General features: G+C 39.2%; 1 protein-coding gene across 1 annotated transcript; it reads left to right on the top strand.

The window, feature by feature from the left end:
• The first annotated feature begins 1,884 nt into the window (after positions 1-1,884).
• On the top strand, positions 1,885-24,187 carry RAB5A (RAB5A, member RAS oncogene family). The gene is made up of 6 exons (XM_063128295.1): positions 1,885-2,077; positions 7,762-8,013; positions 15,126-15,277; positions 18,249-18,371; positions 20,304-20,397; positions 22,743-24,187. Exons 2-6 carry the CDS (start codon positions 7,851-7,853, stop codon positions 22,856-22,858), a joined length of 648 nt encoding a protein of 215 aa, XP_062984365.1. The 5' UTR covers positions 1,885-2,077; positions 7,762-7,850; the 3' UTR covers positions 22,859-24,187.
• The last annotated feature ends 645 nt before the right edge of the window (positions 24,188-24,832 follow it).

Raw genomic sequence — 24,832 nt, 5'->3', positions numbered from 1 at the left:
CCTAAAAGCAAAGAGAGTGCAGACCAGTTCTAGTCCTTGAGGGGGAGCACTCCACAGTTCAGGAGCAACATAAATAAGTAAATACTGAAATGAAGTTCTCTATCACTCTGCCGCTTCTAGAGCAAGTTTGATATTTGGGATAATCTTGAATTTAGCTGGGAATTTGACGAAGAGACGTGTATTCTTCCAGTTAGGAATGGAGTTTTGTAGTATGTTTAGCAGATGTCCTGGTATGACCTGGAAACGGACAAAAAAACTACATCATTTCCACCTTATTGGAGCAAAGCTTTTCTACTCATGTAAACAGAATAGAACTAGTCTTTCAACTGATCTGGGCTGAAGTTGCATGTATGAGCAGGCTCTTTAGCTGCAATTTTAATCACTAGCCTTGAGGAACACCACCTTTTTCTGACACTGCATTTTAATCTATTCTAAAAGACAAATATCAAGCCATACTTCATCTATAACTCCCTTAACTATCTGAACTGTATATTGTAAACTATCTATTTTTAAAAAATAGTTATTGTGTTATTGAACAGAATCATTCTTTATATAATTGGTACTGATAAATTGTCTTATGCTAGTTTTTTAATGCTGCTCTCTAAAACTAACAAAATGTAAAACAAAGCCCACTATATTGGTTTGGATTCATACTTAATAGACCCACTCGGAGTATGATTTTTCACCAACATAGATTTAAATTTGCAAATGAGTGCCAACTTTTTCATTCTTTCATAACTTATTTTCTAGAAACAACCAAGGTACCAGCTTCAAAACTTACACAGGGAAAAAGGTGTACTGTATGCTTACGTATACTTATACTTTTTATTAGCCTGCTTCAGACAACACGCTAAACCACGCTGCTTAACCACAAAATAGTTAATGGAATACATGCATTAACCATTTTGTGGTTAAGCAGCATGGTTTACTTTAGCATGTTGTCTGAACAGGGCCAATGTCTAAATCAGCCTCCCCTAATCTGGTGTCCTCCAGATGTGTTTATCTACAACTCCCAGCCAGCCTTAGGGATGCTTGGAACTGTAGTCCAACATATCTGGACAGCACTAGGTTGGGGAAGGCTAGTCTAAATTGTACCAACTCAACACCCCCTTGGGTTTTGTGTGTGTATTTTTAATAATAATAATAACAACAACAATAATTTATTTTCTGCCTCGCCCTCTGGATCGAGGTGGGGAACAACACTAAATTAAATATAGTACATAAAATTAGTTAAAAGAGCATATAAAACCAATGCAATAACAATCACAACGTCTTAAAATTCTTAGGTTTAAAACAAATTCTTAGGCTTTGCAAACTGGCAGCCCGATATCCAATTGCACACATAGTTTGCTATGAGGGACTATCCACACTCTGGATGCGCTTGCCTCTTACGCTTTACAAAAGGATGCCGCGATACCTAAAACTGAAAGCAGACGAGACCCGTTTCCCTAATTTCAAAAAACAGCGTTCACATCTTAGTGACAGCGACTGATCGCGGTGGCTTCAAGTCGGGCAGGCATGCAGGCGGGCCCTTTAAAAGGGGGATTGCTCTGCAATGCCAATTAGGGAGCGGGAGCGGCAGCAGGAGGAGGAAAGGACTGAGTCGGGACAGCCAGCGCCAGTCTCGTTGGTCACGTGGTCCGCTGAAACCGGTCTCTCCACGCCCCCGGGCTGCCTCCCACAATCCTTCGCGCGAATCGGGCGCCCAGCGGAGAACGCCCTTCGCTCAGGTCAACTTTGGCAACAACGGCCTGGCAGCCACGTGACAGCGTAAAGCGGAAGTAATCTCCGGGCGGGCGCGGTGACGTGGCAAGAGGCGGCGGCGCAGGCGGAGGAAGTTGCGTGTTTGTGTTTTGGTTCGGGAGAGGAGGAGGGAGGAGGAAAAGACGGAAGTTGGAGGCCGCGTACCTCCCCGGCCCCCCCACCACCGTGAGACACGGTCGAACCCCGGTCCCTCAGCCCCTGCGCCCCCGACCTGTAGGAGCAGACACTCGCCGGCTCTCGTTCTGTCGCTGACGCGCTCTCGGGGGTGGGGGACGGAAGTGGCGAAGAGGCCGCGGCCTTCCTTCGCAGCCAGGTAACGAGACAGCGGGGCCGAGTAGATGGGGGATGGGCCGGGGGCTTTGACGAAACGGCCAGGCGCGCGCGCTTCGAGCTGCCTTCCCCTTCTCTTCTGCGCCCGCCGTGCTTCAAGATGGGCCGGGGAAGACGTGGTGGTGAAGTGAGCCGGGTTCCTTTCCACCCTCAAAATGGCGCCCCCATTTCTCCCACTTCCTCTTATTCCCGTGTCAACGAGCGTGGTGGGGCCGCTGGGCGAGTCGGTTGGAGGGGAGAGATCGGCAGAGGCGAAGGGTTTGTGGAGCTGCTGAAAGGTTGCCTTTGGGGATGCTGGGAGGGCGCGTCATCGAGCAGGGAACGAAACACGGGAGTGAGGGAGGGGGACACACACACACACACACACACACACACACCCACCCACCCACCCACCTCTTTCGAACCTCTTTCGTTGGTTCTCCTGTAACGCGACTCTTATTTCGTCAAGGATGGAGGTCAAGAGGTTCCTTTTGCGTCCAGGCGTCCTATATTTGCAGCAGGGGAAACAAAGGCAAGTTGGGTGGGATGGAAAGGTGTGGAGGTGGAGATAAGGCCAGAATGAAGCTAGGTAACTTCATATCGGAATGCGTGTTTCTGGCTTTGTACTCTTATCGTACAGAAATAATGTGAGGATCAGTGATTTTATTTTTTAAAAGTTAAAACCTCCAGTTGTCTTCCATCATCACAACTTCCATCATTACAATGAACTAAGAGCCTTATGTTTTGACTCCTCCTAAGGTAGATATAGATAAATATGATAGGGTATATTGGGTATTATGTTGCCTCTTTGATCTTTTAATGTATATCTTTGTATTTATCAAATATAATGTCCCAAACAATTGAGTCAAGCCAAAATAGTAATCAGTTAAAATACACTAATTTCTCTTTCAAATGGCTTGCAAAGATAGTTATCCATCATGTATTGACAGAATTAGAAAAAAATTGCTATGCACTTCAAGGTTAACATTTGTCATCTATTCTGACAGTTTCTTTCACCTAATCAATAAACATGTAATCTTGTTCAGGGGTGCATTTGAAAAGTGGTACCATGTAAAATAACTTAAATGTGAATCCTCACCTTTGTTTAATCTGTTAATTTGGTCCTGTTCGAGAAGAATTCTATTACTAAAGTAGTATTTGAATAGTCAGATGTAAATAGATGTAATTTAAATACATCTATTTAAATTATTAATTGATTGTGTAGTGATTTATTTGTTGGGCACACTTTATTTTGCTGTTCAAACTAATTTGGTAAGCAATACAAAGAGCAACACTGTTTAGCTCTACTAATTGTGAGTTAAAATGTTGTAAAAATGTATTGGAACTTATATAAAACACAGAAATGGCCAAGTGACAGTCACACTGTTATACTATTCCCTATATGAAGTAAGTAACAAAAGATACACTGAAAGGCACTTTTATGTAGCAGTCTTATGCACACTTAAGATTAAATTTAATTGAATTCAAAGGAACTTGCTTCTGAGTAAACATAGGTAGAGCATTGGGCTGTTAAGCAACTCAGTTTGAAATTGATGGCTTTACCAGATAAAAATGTTCAGGACTGACATGATTGGGGTACTATTACTGTTGGACACAGACATACTTCTGAATGAAAATTGCAGTCTTATAACACACTTGGGAGTATATTTACAGATAATTACAGATACATATTTCCTTAGCACTTTTCCTTTCATTTTCTTTCATCTCAGCAGATAAATAATTAACATAGTGTGGCTACTCATATAGATGTAAGGAACATAAAAGCATTTTAATGACAAGTTTTTTTAAAGACCTTTCCTGTAACTGATTGAAAATTAATAACAAACATCTGATTTTAATTTTAATAAAGGTAAATGGAATAACATAGAAAGAGTTGCTTAGGCTCATGAAAGGGGCATGTGCTAGCGCACTGAAATCCTACAAAGAGCTTAGAATCAGGAGTGGCATACTTCTGAATTATAGGAGCTACTCTGTTTTTTTACTAGAACCCTAAGATCCTGTAATGCAGAAGTATATATGTACTTAAAATGTAAAAATTGTGCATCCTGGAATTTGGTTTTGAGAACAAAATTGAACAGAGCTCACAGTCCTTTCACACAAAAACCTGTTCCTGGGTACCCCAACCCGGCTTTGTTTCAGCAGTATAATTTTAGGCAATGTAAAGTAATTTTGTTAACTGTTGTTAAACAGTTGGAAGTCAGAAATCCTTGTGCAGTTCATCCAGATAAGTCATTCCAGATCTACCTTCTCCCAAACTTTTTGCATACATAGTTATTCTCCCATATATCTTCACACTCACCCGTGTGAATTTTGTTGCTGAGTGTGGATTTGAACCCAGGTTTTCCTGGTACTTGCAAGTAGCCATTATAATAAGTGGCAAAGCAACCAAAGTCTTTTAACACCCATACTTCCTATGTTTATTAATTTCATTTTGCCCAGGATGTAGAAAGGTGATGCTTAGCTGAGTAAGAACTGATTAATGCAGAACAGGATGTGAAGTAGTTTCTTATCCAGTGAAATATTTTGAGGATATTTGTAAATGGCCTGACTCTTAAGCAGCTAAACTGGATTTGCAGTGCAATATAGATGATTACTCAGGAATAAGTCCCACAGTGTTCATAGGGCTTCCTCTGTGGTAAGTGCATTTAGCATTGCATCTTTGAGACCATACTACACATTACATTAAGTATGACTATCTGTGATTTAAAAAGCAGCCAAATGTGAGTGTATGTGAGGGGGGATTCCAATCCAGGGTCCAGAGCACAGCATACCTCCAATGAAAAATAGGATACATAAAAGGTGTTTTGCGAGAGCGGTAGTCTCATTGCAGAGTATCTTTGATAACTTAATGTACATGGTTTCAGAGGAGATAAGGAACTGGGGTGATACCACACATATTCATGGGAATCTGAAACCAGTGAAAGCTGACCTTTTGCCTCAGACGGAATGTAGTTTGGACCAATGACAAAGTAGGATCAGTTTCTCAAGTAAGTGGTTTAGATAACTGATCAGGTTATTGAGAAAGATGTTTCCATCTTCCTAAAGGGCTTTGACTTCCATAACAAAACAGCTGGCCAGTTAGACCAAATGGCTATTGTAAAATAAGGGATTGAACTGGGAACATGGATTGGAAATAAAATGAGGTATCTTTGCAGGGTTTGGTCTCATTAGGGGTTCAGAGTCCCAGATGCTCTAGATGGCACTTCTGGTCTATATTGTTTATTACACCTGCTATGGAGGATTGCTGTGCAAATATGACATCTAGTATTTGCTGTGGTCCTTAAATTAGTATTCATGCTACATTGATTCATTTTTATCTACTTAGCAGAAACTTTAGACTGCATTTTAAATCAAACTTTTAAAGGTGGCAAAGTTGAGTTAAAACAGAATCAGAATCTAACTGTCAGGACCTGACTGTTTCTCCCCCACTGATGTTATGTACGTTACTGCCCAGTATTTGCACATTCTTAAAGAAGAATCTGTAACATTTCTAAAATCTGTAAACATATACTTTCCCATTATGCCATTTCTTTAAAATCAAGGACCAGGAGCCAAAGAGCCATGCATTAATCACTGTATTTAAAGTGATGCTTTTCATTCTCTCCCCTTCATTGGCAGGCCTGCACACTTCTTAAAAAGCTACTTTCAAATATTAGGTTGGCATTCCGTGAAATGTAAAGAACTTTCACTGGAAAGGATAACTCACAACTCCACACAACACACACACCTGCTTGTGGAAGCACTTTGAATCTGCAACTCTAGAACTTGACCCAAAGTTTGTTGAAAGTTCTGTTATGCTTCAGAGATATTGCTGAAACAGTTCTTATATCTATACTCACCTGCCTGGATGTAACCCCATTCAACTCAGTGGGGCTTGCTTCTAAGTTCACATGTAAAGATTACACTGTGAAGAGATACTGTGACCTGGTTTGCATGATCAAAAAAAAAAAAGCCACAGTGGCTTGTTTTAACCCCTGGCACATGCTGGGCAAATTTCCCTAATTAACTACTTGGGCACAGCATGTCCTGTCATGCAAACCCTGGCAGCATGACTTGTGTGAGGGGGAAATAACCCTCAAATAGCCCGTGGTCTGCTGAAAGTTATTTCCCCCTCAAACAAGCCACCAGATTCAGATGATACAAGGCCTGCCCGGGCAGGTAATTAGGGAAATGGCACCCAGCACGTGCTAGGGATTATCACAACCTACTGTAGTTTATTTACACAATGGTGACTTGTTTGATCATATAATCTGGCTCAGTTAGTGAATATTCTATAGTAATTGCTATATGTCAGGTAAAATTCAGGAGGGTTATTGTAATAGAAAAACTGAAGGTTTGCAGTAATGTGGAAGGGATGTGGTAAAGGGAAGAAGGACACTTACTGACCTATTTGCCCAACTCTGTTCCCCAAATATCTCTATGTACAGGGTGCTCTTTGAGGACACTAAGGCTCAGTAGCTATACAAAGCCTGCTCACACTATGATTGGTAGAAATTGCTATGCAAGTTCATTTGCACATCACCTTTGCTGAGGCAACTTGCAAAGAGACCTAATGTGCTACTATGTAATAGCTCAGGATGAACTCTACATTTGGGATTGGGAGCAGGGTGGTCAGGCCACCCATAATTTCCCTGTCCCACCCTAAAAATTTCTGGTCTTCTGCAGGGAGCTGATGGATTTATTAGGAGTTCCAGTTCATTTATCTCCTTATACTGTTTCTAGTACATATGCATATAAGTATTTCTCAGTTACTAGGAAATTCTTTAACGAATGTATTTGTGCTAGTGTCAGTGGTAGAAGAGAACCTATGGAGTGCCCCCACCATCACCACCAAGAATCACCACAACTATCCAGGGACATTCAAGTTCTGCTTTAATGTACCTAAAACAGGTTGCAGAACCTCAGGCATGGGGGCTGGATCCGATCCTCCAGGGGTCCCCTGAGGGCCAAGCCCCTTTCTCTTGGCTCTACTCCTTTTCCCTGGACTGCTGATCGTTTGGTGGTTTTCTGGCTTTTGTGCAGTCCCCCCCCCCCATTCTGAATGGTTGAAATGCCTCTCCTGAGGTTTAGTTACTGGCAGTAACAGCTTTAAAGTAAAATATGATTAGGGTTTTGGGCCCACTCCTTTTGCCTTTGCCTCTATCCACCAGTGGATCATGGCCCCTAAGAGCTTCTCTGAAATGGAATTCAGTCCTTGGGCTAAAAGAGGTTCTGCACCCCTAGGCTAAAAGACTACTTCAATGTGAATTAAGTAATTGACTGGGTTACAAGAGCTTCCTGAGTTATGAGGATTCCAATTTATGCACAGGACAGTTGAACCTTGGTTACATCTACAACAAAGTGTATAACTTCTAGCAGAATTGAGCTAACAGTTTGCCTGAATTTGGAAAACAATGCTTCAGTTATTTTCTGAGAACTCCTAAAAAATTATCCTTCAGTTTGTGACGTTGTAATGAAGGCAGAAGTAATAAAATTAATTTGGAGGGCTCTGAGTGCCTCCAAGGTATTCTTTGGATTTATGTTAAAGGTTTCCAGTTCAGCACCTCCCCATGAAAATTGAGCCTTAGTTCAGTTAAATATCATTATGACATGATACAGATTTGTACTTGCATGATAAAACTAAAATGTGTAATGTGTCTAATATCTGAATACTGTTTTGTGAAACAGGTTGCTTTGAAGTGGAAGCACATTGAGGTTCACATCCTGGAATCATTTTTTTAAGAATCTGAGATAAGGGACTCCTTTCTAGTTTGGACATGGCCAACCGAGGAGCAACTAGACCCAATGGGCCCAATGCCGGGAATAAAATATGTCAGTTCAAGTTAGTTCTTCTGGGAGAATCTGCAGTTGGCAAATCAAGTCTGGTGCTTCGTTTTGTAAAAGGCCAGTTTCATGAGTTTCAGGAGAGTACAATTGGAGGTGAGAAAATATATATATATATAAATATATATTATAGTGCTTTATATTTTTATTAGTAATATACATCATAGTAACAATTCAGTAAAGTCAATACTGTTAGTTGCAAGTACCAATTTCATTGGTTTTATTGTTTAAATTTGTAGCATAATGCTTCTTAATACTGTGTATGAGTATTTCTATTTATAGAGAGATTTTCTTAAGTATTGCTTATAAAAATTATAATTAAGCTTATGCTGTAAGATGGTACATGAAGTAGTGTGGAAATCAAATAAATGGTATTTCGGGGGGATGCAGTACAATTACTATGGACATTTGCATTTATTTATTTATTACATTTTTATACTGCCCCATAGCTGAAGCTCTCTCGGTAGTTTACAAAGGTTAAAAACAGTGAATATTAAAAACCAATATACAAAAAATTTAAACCATCAAAAGCATAAAAAACAATATCCATTTAAAACAACTATTCTGGGGTCAGTTAAAAACTCAGCATATGTTGTTAACTGCCTGGGAGAAGAAAAAAGTCTTGACCTGGTGCTGAAAAGATAACAATGTTGGTGCCAGGCGAGCTGGCCACTATTGAAATGGCCCTCTCCATCTGCATTTTATAATTATTGATAACTCTTGTTGTACCAGATTAAAACATTCTGTAGGACTGAAAAACTGGATCATCTAATTATTTATTGTAAACAGTAAATTTCTATTGCATACTATCATTCAAAGCACTGCTTTTGGTTAATTTTATGGAAAGCTAATATTGGAGAAGCAAGTCCTCACTTAGCTGTTAATTCCAATAAAATTTACAAATATTACTACCTTCTATGTCTAACAAATCAAATTCACTTTCTTCACTGGAAAATAGCCTGTCTTTTACTTATGACTTGGATGTTATAAACTTGAAATAAATGTTTAAATATTTGAACGCTGGAGATTATTGTTAAGTACTTTTTGAGCTTTGGAATTCTTGTACTTCAGCAAGCTGACTCGACACAGACACTTGCTTTCTTTGGGATAAAAGCAATGTAGTTCCCTTTCTATGCCAATGTGCATAATCTGAGCAATGTTCTTCTAATTTTCACACTTTTCCTAAGTGATTACCAATGAGCTACACTCCTCAGTGAGAGAGCTAGTGACATCTTTATTGGTCATCCTCTGGTGTGTATGACAGACTTCCATTATATGCGTGTGACAGCTGTCCCGGGTCTAGTTTTTTCCATTGTTTCATCTGTTAGTTCTGACATATTAAACATATTCAGCTTGCTGGAAGGAGATAATGCTGATAGTGCCTTCTGGAATTGCCTAGGATGACAGATTGGATCACAATTTAAGTATCCAAAACTTGCGTCTTCTTAAATCATCATAGCTGCCACCAATGGCACAAAAGATGCTCTTGATCCATACCAGCCACTGAGTCAATGCTGGAGCTTTGTATTGACCTCCAGAAACCAATATAAACTAATCAGTTCATGCTTGTTCTTGTTGGGAGGCCGCTCTGCAGTTAATATTGCAGCCTTACCATTCTCCATAACCATTGATAAGGGTTCAGATTTCTTCTTTTTGCCTTGATGCTGACTGAAGCGGAGGAGGGACTGTCCTGTTCACTGGCAGCTAGAAGACGAGCAGGGCCACACTTAAATAGGTGCCTCCAATGCACGTGCAAAGTGATTATATTCCTTGTTCAGTGGGGGCTACTGCACAGCAGTGTGACATAAATCTCTTAAATCCTTTGTAACTGATAAGAAAAATAACCACACACACACACACACACACTCACACTCACACTCCAATGGGGCATAAAGGAGCAGTGGCTGCTCCCATATTTGAAGTCTGCCTGCACTATGGTTAGGAATGGGCTTGTGTATAAAGAGCATTGAAGTTGCTGGAAGAAGTGTAAATGGATTTTAATAACTGGCATCTAGCTGGTAAAGTAGAAAACTTCTTAACAAGGGAGGTGTTGTGTGCTGAATGAGTAGGTAATTGTGATATTTCTACAGTCTCTTACAAAAGAAGTTGCTCCCCCTTCTAGTTCCACACTGAGCTCATGTGCTATGACTTGTATTTCTTGTGGCAAGAGTGTATGAGGTCATGGTTACTAGTGCTGTGCTCCGCTTCTCTTCGGTGCTTAGAAGTGATAGCGGAGCGGGGGGCTTCTCCTCCTTTAAAAGCGGAGGAGAAGCGAGTCGGGGGGCTAGCGAAGCATAGTGAAGACAAGCGACCACATGCAGAACGATCCGCTTTTTGCAAAGTGCTCTGCCCGCCATTTTGGATATTTTTTCCCATAGGATTGCATTGCGGAAAAGATTAGTGTATAACTTTTTTGTTTTGAAACCCACATCCCTGAAACTTACTGAGAGCCTAGAGAGTGGTGGTTGGGGGTCATTTGTGGAGATGTTCAGACCTTTTCGTCGTGCAGTTTGCTTGCTATTAATTTGTTTAGAATGGCTAAAAGTGGGAGGGGGTAAGTTTTTTTTGAAGCGATGAGAGGCAGATTCAACTCCCAATCATGATCACCTGATGAAGCATCCTCCAATCCCAATGTTGGAGGGGGGAATAAGCAAAACGGGATAATTAGTAACTTGGGATACTGGGTAACTTTTCTTTCTTTTTCTGAACGGACTTTTTCCAGTGTTTTTTGAAACAGTAGCCCCACCAAACGCACAAACACAACCTTAAATCATATACTACTAAATAAATAACAGATAGGAAACACAGCACTGCTACCCACCCTAAACTTGGTAAACAACTGAATAGATGTGGTGCAAGGGGATGATGTCCATAGGGCATGTGGACGTGCCCAGTGCACACTGCCCTGGGTGGTCATCAGAACCCTCCAAAGTGTAGCCAGTGGAAGCTATGCCTGTCATGAGTTGAAGTGTGCGGTAGCTTCTGAAAGACTGGTATCTAGACAGGACCAGTCAAATTGGCACAACAGTTCCCCTCCCCCTGGGCATGTCCACTTTCCTCTTACTGGTAAAAGACAGACATAGCCTTTTTAAAAAATTCTTCTTCTTGTGATTGAGCAACACTGCTGCTTTTAATTCCACCCCTCCTGTGTTTATTTATTTATTTACCACCCCATAGCCCAAGCTCTCCTGGCTTTCCCTCTTTAGTGAAGTCAGGCAGGCTTTCATTGTGGTTCAACTTCTTATTGTTGTGATGATTATTAATAATATTATTAATATTAGTACTGCTATTATTAACGTTATTATTGTTGATGTTGTTTAATGGCTGTGATCATAGTGCAGTCAATCAACTCTGAAGCAAGGATCACAAAGCTTTACTCTTATCCTCCTAGCCCTCTATTAGTTATGGGATGCAAAAGAAAAGGCATCTCTCTGTGCTGTTCCTGCCTCACAGGGACAGTTTGAAGCAATCCTTGGCTCACTTACTTGTGCCCCCAGAAATGTCTGCTGCATGCCTGCCTTCCCGCCTCTGCCTGGGTGCTGTTGTTGTGGGGTATCTGCTGGGACTTACTTCCCCATAGATTTATTTATTTATTTATTGCATTTCTATACCACCCAATAGCCAAAGCTCTCTGGGCTGTTTACAAATCTATGGCATAGTTGTACATCTTTGCCTGCCTCTCTGCCCTCCTGGTGCCTGGGAGATGTACTAGATGATGGGCTTTGTGGTTCAACCCCACAGGCCTCTGGCATGTTTGCTCCCAGTGCTACAAGGGCATGCTGCCTGTCCTCCTCTGTGACCGCCCCACAAGGATGGTTTGTGCGTGTCGTGCTTTGACTCAGGGTATCCCTCCTTGTGATAAAAGGCAGCTGCATTGCACATTCACCCTGTTTAAAATTTCTTGGTGTGTGTGTGCATTTTTAAAGTGTTTCACCTGAGATGAAGATCCTTACTTAGAAAAAATCTTTATTCGCCCAAATCATCTGTCCTATTGATTGCTATGGGCAAGTGCTTTGCAATGGATCCCTATGGTTTCTCTATGGAGAATTCTGTGCTACCGTATTTCTTTGATTCTAAGACTCACTTTTCCCCCCAAATAAACATCTCTAAAAAGGGGGTGTGCCTTAGAATCACAGGTGCATTTATTATTTCTTAGAATCAAAGGGTTTTTATTTCTGTTGGTGGTACTGAAATTAGTGTGCGTCTTACAATCAATGGCATCTTACAATCGAAGAAATACGGTATTATTGATTGCTATGGGCAAGCACTTTGCAATGGATCCTTATGGGCAGGTATGGAAAGATGTCAGTGCTGTTAGCATTTCTGGAAATGGGGTGTAGGATTTTCAAAAATTCCCCAAAAATCAGTGGAGGCTCGAATTTGCTTCCAACTGGGCATGATGGTGGATATATGGATAAGCTCTCATGGTGCCGATTTTGAGGTTTGTAACGTGAAAACTGACGGAGTTCTTGAAAGGGGTGTGAATTGGGGTTAGGGGGTGATGCTTAAAACGATATTTTTTTTGCCAAAAATCAGGGCATGCTTGGATTTGCTTGAAACATGCCATGAATGTGGATCTAGGTGGCATCTGTGAGGGTGCTCATTTGCAAGTTTGTATCTGTCAAAATGTCGGAGTAAATCCCATTTCTGAAAATGGGATGTATTATTTTCAAAAATCAGTGGAGGCTCGGATTTGCTTCCAACTGGGCATGAAGGTGGATACATGGATAAGCTCTCTTGGTGCTGATTTTGAGGTTTGTAACGTGAAAACTAATGGAGTTCTCGAAAGGGGTGTGAATTGGGGTTAGGGGGTGATGCTTAAAACGAAAAAAAAAATCACAAAAAATCTGGGCATGCTCGGATTTGCTTGGAGCTTGGCATGAATGTGGATACATGGATAAGCTCTCATGGTGCCAATTTTGAAGTTTGTAACGTTAACAGTAAAAAAGTTATAGGTGTTTGAATTTCAATGCAAGTCTATGGGGGGAACATGGAGCTCCGATCTGGATACGGAGCTCCACAGCAGAGCGGAACATAGGCGGATCGACGTGGGGCGGAGTGGACCTGATCTGGAAGTTGCGGATCCGGAGCCGATCGGGGGGTCCATGCACAGCCCTAACGGTTACTGTAATTCTTGTTTGGCTTTTTTAAGTAGAAGCTGCACAGCACATATACTCACATTGCAATCACAAGGGCTAGAAGCTACACATGTATTGTATGAATGCTGGTTAGTATGCGAGTTTATGGACTGAAACCAGTTGCTATGATATTTGGCTATTAAGTGGCTTTGGTTGGCAAATTGGTAAGAGCCCATTGTTATCACTGACCAGTGGTTTTTAGCTGTCTTTGTTTTACAGTAGCAAAACATTTCCTTCTACAAATAAGTGGTAGCTTTCGTTAAGCTACAAGTGAGGAAAATGGTGAACTTTTCCCTCAATATCTGAAAAAGATATATACACCAGTTTTTAGTACTTATATAAAATTAAAGAACCTTTATAAAATGCCCACATATTAAAAATCCTTAATCAACAGACAGCTCTATAGGTATCAATATATAGAAGATAACATGTCATCGAAGCCCACTACTGACCAATGTGTCAAGTGTAAGTAACACTTAAGTTTTGAAGAACGTTTGCTAATGTCTGAATTCTCAATACTATAAAACTGCACTTATTCATTTATTACATTTTTATACCACTCAATAGCCGAAGCTCTCTGGGCAGTTCACAAAAATTAAAACCATGAAGAGCGTAAAAACAACAAATTTAAAAACAAAAAACAATTTAAAAACACGAATACAATATAAAAAGCACAACCAGGATTAAAACCGCCTAGCAAAGATTGATATGGGTTAAAATATGGAATTAAAACAGCAAAGTTTAAATGTGTTAATATGTGTTAAAATACTGAGAAAATAAAAAGATCTTCAGCTGGCAATGGAAGGAATACAGCGTAGGCGCCAGCTGAACCTCTCTGGGGAGCTCATTCCACAGCTGGGGTGCCACAGCAGCCTCACTTCCTTTGGCAGGGGCTCACGGAGAAGGACCCCTGTGGATGATCTTAAGGTCCGGGCAGGCACATATGGGAGAAGGCATTCCTTCAAATAACCTGGCCCCAAGCCATTTAGGGCTTTGAATGTTAGTACCAGCACTTTGAATCGGGCCCGGATCTGGACTGGCAGCCAATGAAGTTGTAAAAGGACTGGCGTGGTATGGTCTCGTCGGCCAGTCCCCGTTAGTAGGCGGGCTACCCTGTTTTGTACCAGCTGAAGTTTCCAGACCGTTTTCAAAGGCAGCCCCCGTATAACACATTGCAGGTCACTGTGTCTAGCTAGTACTTTCCGAGGGATATGAACCTTCTCAGAAGGACTCTTCTGTTGCAAGAACCATCCATGGTGTACTTCAAAATTACGGTTTGTTGGTGGTATTTAATGTAGCTGTCCCTTTCCTGGTAATATACTGCATTAACTGGGCAACTATTTGCATTTGGTTCCATCTCCTTGTATTTGGAATACCATGTAGTCAGTTTATAATGAACATTTAGCATATTGTCAAACTGCACATTAACCCTTTTCTCAGAGTGGCTCAGGTCACAGAAATAACTTACAAACCAGAAAAGTACTGTGTTTGGAATTGATTTAATTTTTGAAGCCCAGGACATGGGAGCATTGCTCATATGGAGCATGATTAGAACCAAAATCAGCTTTCATTTGCAATAAATAAATGATTGTTAACCATGCTGATTGGAGATGATGGGAGTTGTACTCTGACACAGTAAGGTTGGATTAAATGAACAAACTGTTTAACTGCTACTCTGCTGTATTACAGATTGTCTTTGTGTAATTGTCATACAATTTAACATGGATTGAAATATTCTGAAATAAATTTCCCCCATTTCAGTATTTTAAAAGTTATGAGTTGGATCCAAATTTAATCGTACCTATAGACTTGGAATAAATTGGGTTTAAGACAGTTGTGACTAAGTTTTGTTGATTACTAAGGCTGGATCCAACATTGGATTTATAATGCCCTAAAGGAAAAATAAGATGTTAATTACTGTAGGCTTTTTGATGTTGAAGAGTTCATAGTATAAAACACTGTTTCTTATATTCATTGAGTTCTTTACATATTCATCCCTCACTATACAATAATTTTCTAAAGGTGACAGTGTATATGTAGAATCACAATCCCTGTTTTCTTTCTCTTTAGCGGCCTTTCTAACGCAGACTGTATGTCTTGATGACACAACAGTAAAATTTGAAATTTGGGATACAGCTGGTCAAGAACGATACCACAGTTTGGCACCAATGTATTACAGAGGAGCACAGGCAGCTATAGTTGTTTATGATATTACCAATGAGGTAAGTAAAGTTAGTCATAGTATAATAGATGGTATCTGGGTTTTAAATATATATTATGTTAATATGGTACCATGAAATGTGATAAGTTGCTTGTTTTTCTTGTATGTCACTAAAGCAAAACATTTTTTTTTACTGGTCTTTGGCTTTTACAACAACTATTCAAAGAAATGGGCTTTCATATTTTCAAGCAACCTAAAGACCTGCTTTGCCTGACATGCCGCAGCTAACCATGGGACAAAAAGCTATGGCGATCAAGGGTTGTTTTATCATCGCAAACCCAGCCATTGGGGAGTGTTAAACAGCCTTTACATAGCTCTCAGCTTGCTGTGGAGATGTTTAACCCTTGCATAAATCTCCATAGCCAGGTTTGGATGACACAATAACCTGCTGATCAGGAATTGCATATTCAAAATGATGGCCAGCATGTGTCATAGTTCCTCGAGGGTTAACTAACCCACAATGGGCTCTCGTGTTGTGCAAACAACGCTGATGTGTTATACCGTGAATTACTACCCCCACCCCACCTCTGTTTTGATCAGTCTAATCAAGGGTTTTAAAGATATGGCAGATTGCAAGAACTGAATCAGTGGGCCTCATGGTTCTTACCTCTTCCATAGCCCATCAAATTATTGTTGCCTTTTAGTTTTGAAAACAGTTTGTATCTATCATTTGTTCCCTTTGAGCTTGATGATAGTATTTGATTTCATTATATTATCAGCATCAGCAGCAGCATCTTGCTCACTTTATTTGCAGAGTGGGTTGTTAAAATGCATTCATGTATATTGAGAGAGGGAGTACAAAGCGGTTCACAAGTCCATTTCACAGTAATGAAGCGAAATTGTCCCATTGTGATTTGAACAACAAGGATAACTCATGAGGAGAAAAAAATCTAATACACTTGCTGTGCAAACTACTTCCTTTGAGAGGAGTTCTTGTTGCTCAAACTGTATTGGTACAATTTCTTAATTTTCTTATTGATGTTTGTACCTTTAGTAAATCTCCACTGTCTTAGTTAGCTCAGGTCTTTCTTGTCTTTGTTATAATGTAACTGTGCAAAGGACCCATGTTAATGAGAGAATGTGAAGACTTCAAGAAGCTTGCTAAATATAAAGATAATGAAATGACCCCGTGAGAATATGAATCAGTTTTTGTGTGCCTTAGAGAAGTCGATGAAATAGGTTCAAACTGCAACCTATTATAAGAACACTGTAGTACTAAGAATGATGGCACAGTAATATAGATTTGCCTGTAAGTGTGGTGGGATACTTGCTGGCCTTTAAGTCCAAGTAAGACAAGTATTTGGATTAATTCAGGTGCAATCAGTACTTGAGAAGGGGGTGGGAGGAGTTTGATCAGTTTTGGGTATGTTTCATCAGTGGAGATAGGATATGTAGTCCTTTGGCAAGAGTAGCTTCGATTTGAGTTCCTTCTGTTGTCAGGGAGTGGACTTCATAGCCCGTGTTTTATGTCAGGGATGGCTATGAATTTCTTGTGGCCCTCAGTCTAGTTTCAAAACCCCTCTGCATGCCAATTATTTCAGACCTCTGGCAAGAACTGTCTGTCCCTTCCCTGGCAGCCTGCTGTTTGAGATTGAAGAGAGGGAGAGGGAGAAAAGTGGGTGGCAGAAAGAGAAAAGGGATAACCCACCCAGTTTGGGCTCTGGCCCTACCACTACTGGCTTTAGCCCCACCCAACATGTAGTCCCCCAGATTATCCATGAGGAAATATGAAAAATGGTTGCCCACTCTTGATTTGTGTGGTTGTTAAAACATTCAGGAATTGAAAAAAATAAATTGCTTAATTGTAAGATCTCTTCTATTTCTTTATTTGCAAAACAGGGATATCTGTTTCTCTTACAAAGTGGCTTGGATTGGAATCCATAAAGCTACTCAACGATATTGGAAGTGTCACTGTTGGCTTCAGGGACAGGGGATTTCAGTGAAATTAATTAAACCACAGTTTGCTGCAGAGTGTGCATGGCAGTTTCCATGGCCCTTTTGAAATTCAGCCACTGATCGAACCAGTCAGGGGTTGCTACCTGATGTCCGAATACTATAGATTAATTATGTGTTAAAACAACCCACAGTTAACCTAGAATAGTCGTTAGATTAACTGTGAGTTCTTTAACCAATGATTAAAGGTTGAATGTTCAAAAAGGCTGCAGAATGTGCCACACCAAGTCATGGATTGATTAATTAACCCATGATTTTCTGCTATTTGTGAATGGGCCAAAAAATGCTAGCATTTTTTTTAAACAAAGAGCTGTTTTTTTAAACAAAGAACAAGGTGAAATCCAGATGTTCTCCTATCACCTTAAAAGCCCATAGTTTTTTATTACATAAGAACAAAGCGATAGGCCCATTCTCTTTCATTACCAGCTGCTAGTAAATGTGTGAACTGAATGAAGATAGCCACACTTTTCAGCTTTGTATTGTTATTGAGGTACTAGTGTATTGTCATGGAGAGGGCAAAAGCCTTTGTATGCCTATTTTTATTTTCTGAATTAAAGTTGTGGCCAAATTTTGGTTGACTAATTTTTCTTTTTGGAATATTTTTTTTCAACTGCATTTTCTGCCTTTCCTATGTTTCAGAATACAGGTAGTATCTTAAGCAGAACTGTGTGAATTCTTTTAAAAGCTGTTAATTTACCCAGAATTTGCCACTATTATAGGTGAAGTGTGCCATAGTCTTACCACCCCTTTAAAGCAAGTACCACACAAGATTGCATGATGAAGACTCAAGTCTAAATATTCATTTGCATTCCAAAGCAAATGCCCATTGATGTGAAAAGGGATCTGTTCCAAATAGATTTACAGTTTAGGAAATCGTGAATTTAAGATTTTGTGTAACTAGCAGGAGGGGGAAGAATTGATGTTGGAATATAGTTTTAGGTGATGGATGCCAAGCCATATTGTAATCAAGGAAGTTGAAAAAGAATAAAAGGTTTATTTTCTTTTTAATTGATCAACAGGAATCCTTTGTGAGAGCAAAAAACTGGGTAAAAGAACTCCAGAGGCAAGCAAGTCCTAACATTGTAATAGCTTTAGCAGGGAATAAAGCTGATCTAGCTAACAAAAGGGCTGTAGATTTTCAGGTAAGTTTGCAAGTTTGTTTGATCTGAAATTCTAGCTTTCCTGGAATATTATCCAGAAATATAAAATCTGGGAGTGAAAGTGGTTGAAAAATAGGCCATTTTAAGGCTTTAAGTATAATGACCAATTAGCATACCCTCTTCAGCAGTATAGTTCTGGGTTATTTGAGGATTGTTTCCCCTTTCAATAAGCCATGCTGCCTAGGTTCAGATGATGCAACAAGCTGTGCCCGGGCCCGTTCATGACCTGTATGTGCCCGAGGATGAAGCAAACCATCGTGGCTTGTTTAATCCTTGGTGATTGTGCAAACAGGTCAGTGTGTTTTAATAGATAGAATGTTGGACTTGGACCAGCAAGACCTATTCATGAAGCAGGCCGAGTGACCTTGGGCCAGTCTCAGCCTCACCTGTCTAATAGGGTTATGACAAGAATGAAATAGAGGGAAACCCCATGTATGCTTTCTTAAATGTGGATAATGTAATAAATTCAGTAGTGATAACTGTCATTAAGTGTAGGACCAACCAGACAATTTTTAGGGTTCCTTATATTTCATTCCTTTGTGCATACTCGCGTACAAACACGTACAATAACATTCCTGTTATTGGAGGAGCCTCAAAAGCAGCATCAGATGCAGCAGGAAGAAGTGCATTTAGAAATCAAAATCAAGAAAGTCTTCATGCATACAAAGTGCTTTTGGGGTTGCTCAGCACTCTTTTAATTCTGCTGCTGGTATTTACAGTAAACTTTCTGTTAATTGTCTTAAGGCAAGGATGGGTAACTTACTACTGAGGGAAGCATCAACAATAGATGGAGATGTGTGAGGTCACTGGTATTTTTTAGTAATTGGCAAACACAGCAACAATAACATGTCAGGTTGTTCACTTTACAATATTGTTTTCTAAAATTAGACCTCTTAAAATATGAATCTTCAGTGTTGTCAATTTTTTGAGAGTGGCTACTTTGACTTTTGACTTGCCTCTTTGGAGACTATTATTTCTGACCTTCAGTTTCATTTCTGAACCTTTAGCCAAACCTATGACTTAAAGTCTGCATATTTGACTTTGGCGCTGAAGATAGTCTTGGGTATTTGGTGTCCCATGTTCTTCAGCATCAGCAGTTTTCTCTTACATTGTATTTTAATGAATACACACTTAGCACTGCAGAGTGCATTGAAGATTTAGAGATGCATTCTGAGTCTAAACAGGCAGTACTGTGATACTGCCCATATCTTCTTAAGGGCACGATCTTACGCATACTTAGACAGAAAAAAGTCCTACAACTCCCAGCATTTCCCAGCCAACATGTAAAATAAAGTAAGCATAGGGAGTTGTAGGGCTTACTTTTTCTATCAAACATGCATAGAATTTCATCTTAAGTTGCTGTGGTTATCTTTAATAAAATATAGTATGAGGAGACATCATGCTTTACAGCAGCCTTTCCGTACCTGGTGCTATTCAGATGCTTTGGACTACAACTCCCAGCATTCCTGACCATTGGCCATGCTAGCTAGGGCTGATGAGAGCTGAAGTCCAAATTACCTGGATGGGGAAGGCTGCTTTACACTAACGAGAATCTTACTTTCTGCTCCTCTTTAAGCTTTCTGAATAGTTGACATTGAGCTGTAAAATCCTATACTTCTAGTTTACATTATTAAGATGTTGAGCGTTCCTGAACATAGATAACTTGTCAGCCTCAGATTGTAAGGTTTAAATTCCCACAATTGTCTCATGCTTTCTTATCCAGTGGTCCTTTTTACTGCTCCGGAACTTTACATTTGTGATTTATAATTTTGTGGGGGTTACAGAACTCATTACACTAGGCATGCTAAAATCCTGCCTTTAAAACAAATCGTGGGTACCTCAATTTGCAGTAATACATAGATATATAATCCACAACTACATGAGGAAAAATCTATTGGCATGCTTAATTTACAGGAAGCACAGTCTTATGCAGATGACAACAGTTTATTGTTCATGGAGACATCAGCAAAAACATCAGTGAATGTAAATGAAATATTCCTGGCAATTGGTAAGTAAACCTTTAATGGAAGATACTTGTTAAAATAGGCTTGTATATAGCACATTCAAGAATGTGGAACTTCATAGCAGTTACCAAACGCATCTGAATGCACTGTAAGTGGACAAATTGCTTCTGAGCCCTCTTGAGCCAATAAGCTTTTTCCCATTCAAAACCATAGATTTTGTTCAAGCTTCTACAATGAATAGAAGACAGCAAACAATATTGAGCAATATCAGTGATATGGGCCATTTCCAAAGCTTTATTTTTCCTTGGAAATATTTCAATTTCCCAAGTTCATTATGAATGGATACCAATTCCAAATACAATCTTAGACCAGCATGGCAGTTTCAGAGTTGTAGATGAGGAGTCAGCATATCATATACAGTTCTTTGGGTTGCTAAAATGTATTAATGTGTCAACTGTTTTCCTTACTTTTCCCTCCCTTAAATTTCATGTGAAAGAAGTACATTCTATTGTCTTCAAATTTGCGCAAGTATTCCAATAAACAATATAATGTTTAAATTACATTAAGTGCCCCTTAATTTCCCCCCTCAAATATTTCAGATCAGATACTTGTGGATTGGGATAAAAAAAAAACATGGAATACTTTTTCTGCTTCACTAAATACAAATAAAATAAACATGCTAAATTGGATCACTCCCTAGGGCATTAAAATTTTTCTGATGCAAATTAACCCAATTTGCATAGGATTTTTTCCAGAAGCTTTTCCAATTTAAAATCTTCTGGAAAGTCCATATCACTAATTATAATATTGTCCATATCAGAGAAATGCAGAACATTGAAATGTAAATTAACAAATATGAAGGTGGCTTGAAGATATGACTTTCAACTCTTATCAGAGTACATTTTCTGTCTAATGCATGGCTGGGCAACCTGTGGTCCTCTAAATGTTGTTGGACTTCAACTCCCATCAGGCCATTGGATATACTGGCTGGGGTGGATGGGAGTTTGAGTCAACTCATTTTAGGTGGAGGATGTGATTCATACATATAATAAGTAGGGTGGGAAAATCTGTTGCACGTACAGAATATCACATATATGGTTATAAACAGACTTAGCCATACTTTGAGTAGAACCATTTAATAACTGGGACGAACTTGGGCATCATTGATTTCAGTGGGTCATCTCTTAATTCTGACTGGGTCCAACCCATAGTTCTTTCAATCCAAGCCTACATTTAATCATAGGCACAGAGTTCCTTTATTTGGGACTGTGTATAAGCTCACCAGTTTGATTTAAAATTGAATTAGACACAAATGTGATAAGGTCCACACACTGGGTAAGCTAAGAATACAGTATTTTCCCTTTTATCAGTTGGAGCTAGTAAAATACAGTCACCAATACATTCTGATTCCATTTTATTTTGTTCTCAATTTCACTGATTAACTTGGCAGGACCTACTTGACAAAAGCATTGCATCAAAGAATTTTCTTTTAAAAGAAACACTTCTGCAATCTGATTGCCTCTGCTGCTCTTCCTTACTACTGTCTGGCTTCTGGTTGAAAGCCAGGCATAGGAAAGAATGGTCTTTGATGCTGGGCTGTCTTTTATAGCTTGGACTGTGTACCTGGAATGTAGCTTTTGTAGTCTCACCTCCTTGCCCTAAAATTTAGGGAAGAAGAGGAGCCAATTGCTCAGCCTAGGCTGAAGGCCAAAAGAGAGGCATGGAATGGAAAAAACTGATAAAATACTATCTGTTGGGCACTCTTATTTTAATTTCAACAGGATTTAAGACATAAATCATACATTGTTCTCATGATGGTCTATTTATTAATTGCATTGATTACATTTTTATTTTGCCAGTCTTGCAGTGAGCTCAGGGCAGTTTACACAGTTCTTCTCCCCCCCCCCCAATCCTTTCAATATCTTGACCAACCTTGTAAAACAGATCAGTCTTGAAAGATGGTCATTGTTTGGAGCCCACATAGTCAACGTCTTGGCTGATAGGTGATTTTCCTGGTCTTATTTTAATGCTTTAACCATTACACCAAACCTGTTACATTATGTTTATTTTTGTAAGCACATGGCATTAGTGATCTATGTGGAAAACACCTGCAGTCCAACTACCTGCAGAGCCAGTTAATACAAGGAATTCTCCAACAGCATTATTTGGAGAAAAAATGGACCATGTGATTTGATCTTTCAATCCTACAAATTGTAGGGACTGAGAGGATAAAGGAGCTAGAAGATTTAACCAGAAGAACAAGGGAAATGGGAATGTATAAAAGTGTATTTTGCTCCTGAATTTATGTATACACAGATCTGTTAGATGTATATGCATAGGAAATCCTTACAGAAATGTAAGGCTAATTTTTTACTATAATTTCTTGTAGCTAAAAAGTTGCCGAAGAATGAACAACAGAATATAGGGGCCAACTCTGTTAGAGGAAGAGGAGTAGACCTTACTGAACCAACACAACCAACTAAGAGTCAATGCTGTAGCAACTAAACCTTCAGCTGCTTTAAACTGTCTTGAATATTCTATTGCTTCCTAACTTGTTAATAACAATGGAATTTGGAGTGTTTAACCTGGCCCAATACAGCTTCCAAAATCGAAGAGACTTATGAAATAGTTGTTTCTAATACAGAATGATTTTGTCCTAATTTTTAATAACATGCATGTATCACTGGCTGTTATGTTTCAGCAAAAGAGGGGGGAAGGGAAGCTGGATAGACGTTTCAGTTGAAAGATTTATAAACTATCACATGTCATTAGGGATAGAGATTGAACGACTCCATGGATCTGCAGCTAACCAATTAGCTCCTCAAGCTTTGGGTATTGGTTACTGTTAAAGTGTAATGAACAGAATTGGGATTATCCATTCGTGGTATGGAAAAACAAACAAACAAACACACCTACTGAAGATCCTGTAAGCTTATTCACAGTATTTATGCAAAATGTTGTTTATGTGAGTATCTACCATTTAAATATACATTCCACATTTTCATAATTTAACTGAAATATGTGCAACATTAACAATTTTATTGATCTGTGCTTGCAGAACAATTGGTTTTTAGTTGTTAAACTATATGTAAATTTGTCAGCCCAGTTTAAAGTAAAAAAAATCAAGTTTAATTGAATTTTTTCTGCTTATACAATATAACAACTAATTAATTCTAATGCAACAAAATCTCCTTCACAAACAGTCCTGTCCAACAAAAACTAGGTATCTGGTTTTGTTTTTAATCATTGTTGACCATAACATAATTATCTTTCCCTTAAGGATAAAATCGGTCAGTGCACTAACAATTATGTACATTCAACTTGATTTTAAATTGGGATATTAATGTACTGTAAATAGGGTACTGCATTGTAGTCTACATCTGTTTAATACTCTGTACTATTTAAGAGTTGCTTAAAAGTATACAATATGTACAGTTACTTTAAAGAGCTAACATTTCTTTTCCCCAGATCTCAAGGGGATTAAGTTCTTCCTTCATGGCTAGAACAGTAATAAATGATGCTCCTGTACCTGTAACATAAGTACTACTGTCTGTCTGTAATGAATTCTGCAACTTTGTTTTCCAAAGTCCATTTTATTTTGATCTGTCCAGTATATTGCACTAATTCTTTAGTTATTTTCATTATATGAAATCTACCAAGTGTCAGAAAAGATGATTTAATCTATTTAAATGTTGAACTGCTAGCAGAAACTTACATGTGCAGATTGTAAATTTGCAGTAATTTGGTCTTAGCAAGGAAAATGACAGTTCACCAGTGTTTAGTTTTATATTGAGGTGCTCAGGTTTGAATAAAGTGGTATAAAAAAGGAAATAATTGTAATCAGTCTTCTTGACAAAATATTTACATCTTTGTGTATTTATTGTGACAATTTATCATAAAATGGGTAAATTGCAGCTCTAGTTTTCCTTCACAAGGACTACCTTCACAAGCACACTTTACATGCTAAATGTAAGTGGGTATCTTATCACATCCATTTAAAAGTGCTACCAAAACAGTAATATTATCTCTAGAACCTGCTTTTAGTGCAGCTTTTACAAGGTGCTTACTAATATACTTTGCTGCAAGGGCATAAAATGTTTTTGTATCTTCTAATGTTTCTGAAGAGTCAGGACTTGCAGGTACCGGTTCTTCTGCACTTTCGTCAAGATTTTCCTTTGGACTTTCTTCAGTGCCTGATCTTGGTGGGTGGATTTCTGAGTCTTCTGAAGATGGTGTATACTGGCTAAAGGATGGTTCTAAAGAGTTTTCTGATACTTGCTCTGTGTTTTCTTTAAAGGAGTCTGATTTAACTATTTCTTTCTCATTTGCACTGTTTGTTGCTAGCCTTAACTGTGAATTACTTTGGTTCAGATTTTGGTCTGTCTCTGGAAAAAAATCTTGATTCAGATACCATGAATAGAATTCATCTTCCAATTTACCCAACTTTGGACTTTTGGATATGAGGTTTTTCTTTAGTTG

The sequence above is a fragment of the Elgaria multicarinata genome, chromosome 1 (genome assembly GCF_023053635.1).
Source record: "Elgaria multicarinata webbii isolate HBS135686 ecotype San Diego chromosome 1, rElgMul1.1.pri, whole genome shotgun sequence".
NCBI lineage: Eukaryota > Metazoa > Chordata > Lepidosauria > Squamata > Anguidae > Elgaria > Elgaria multicarinata.
The sequence above is the reverse complement of the archived record's forward strand: the minus strand, read 5'-3'. Positions and strand labels throughout refer to the sequence as shown.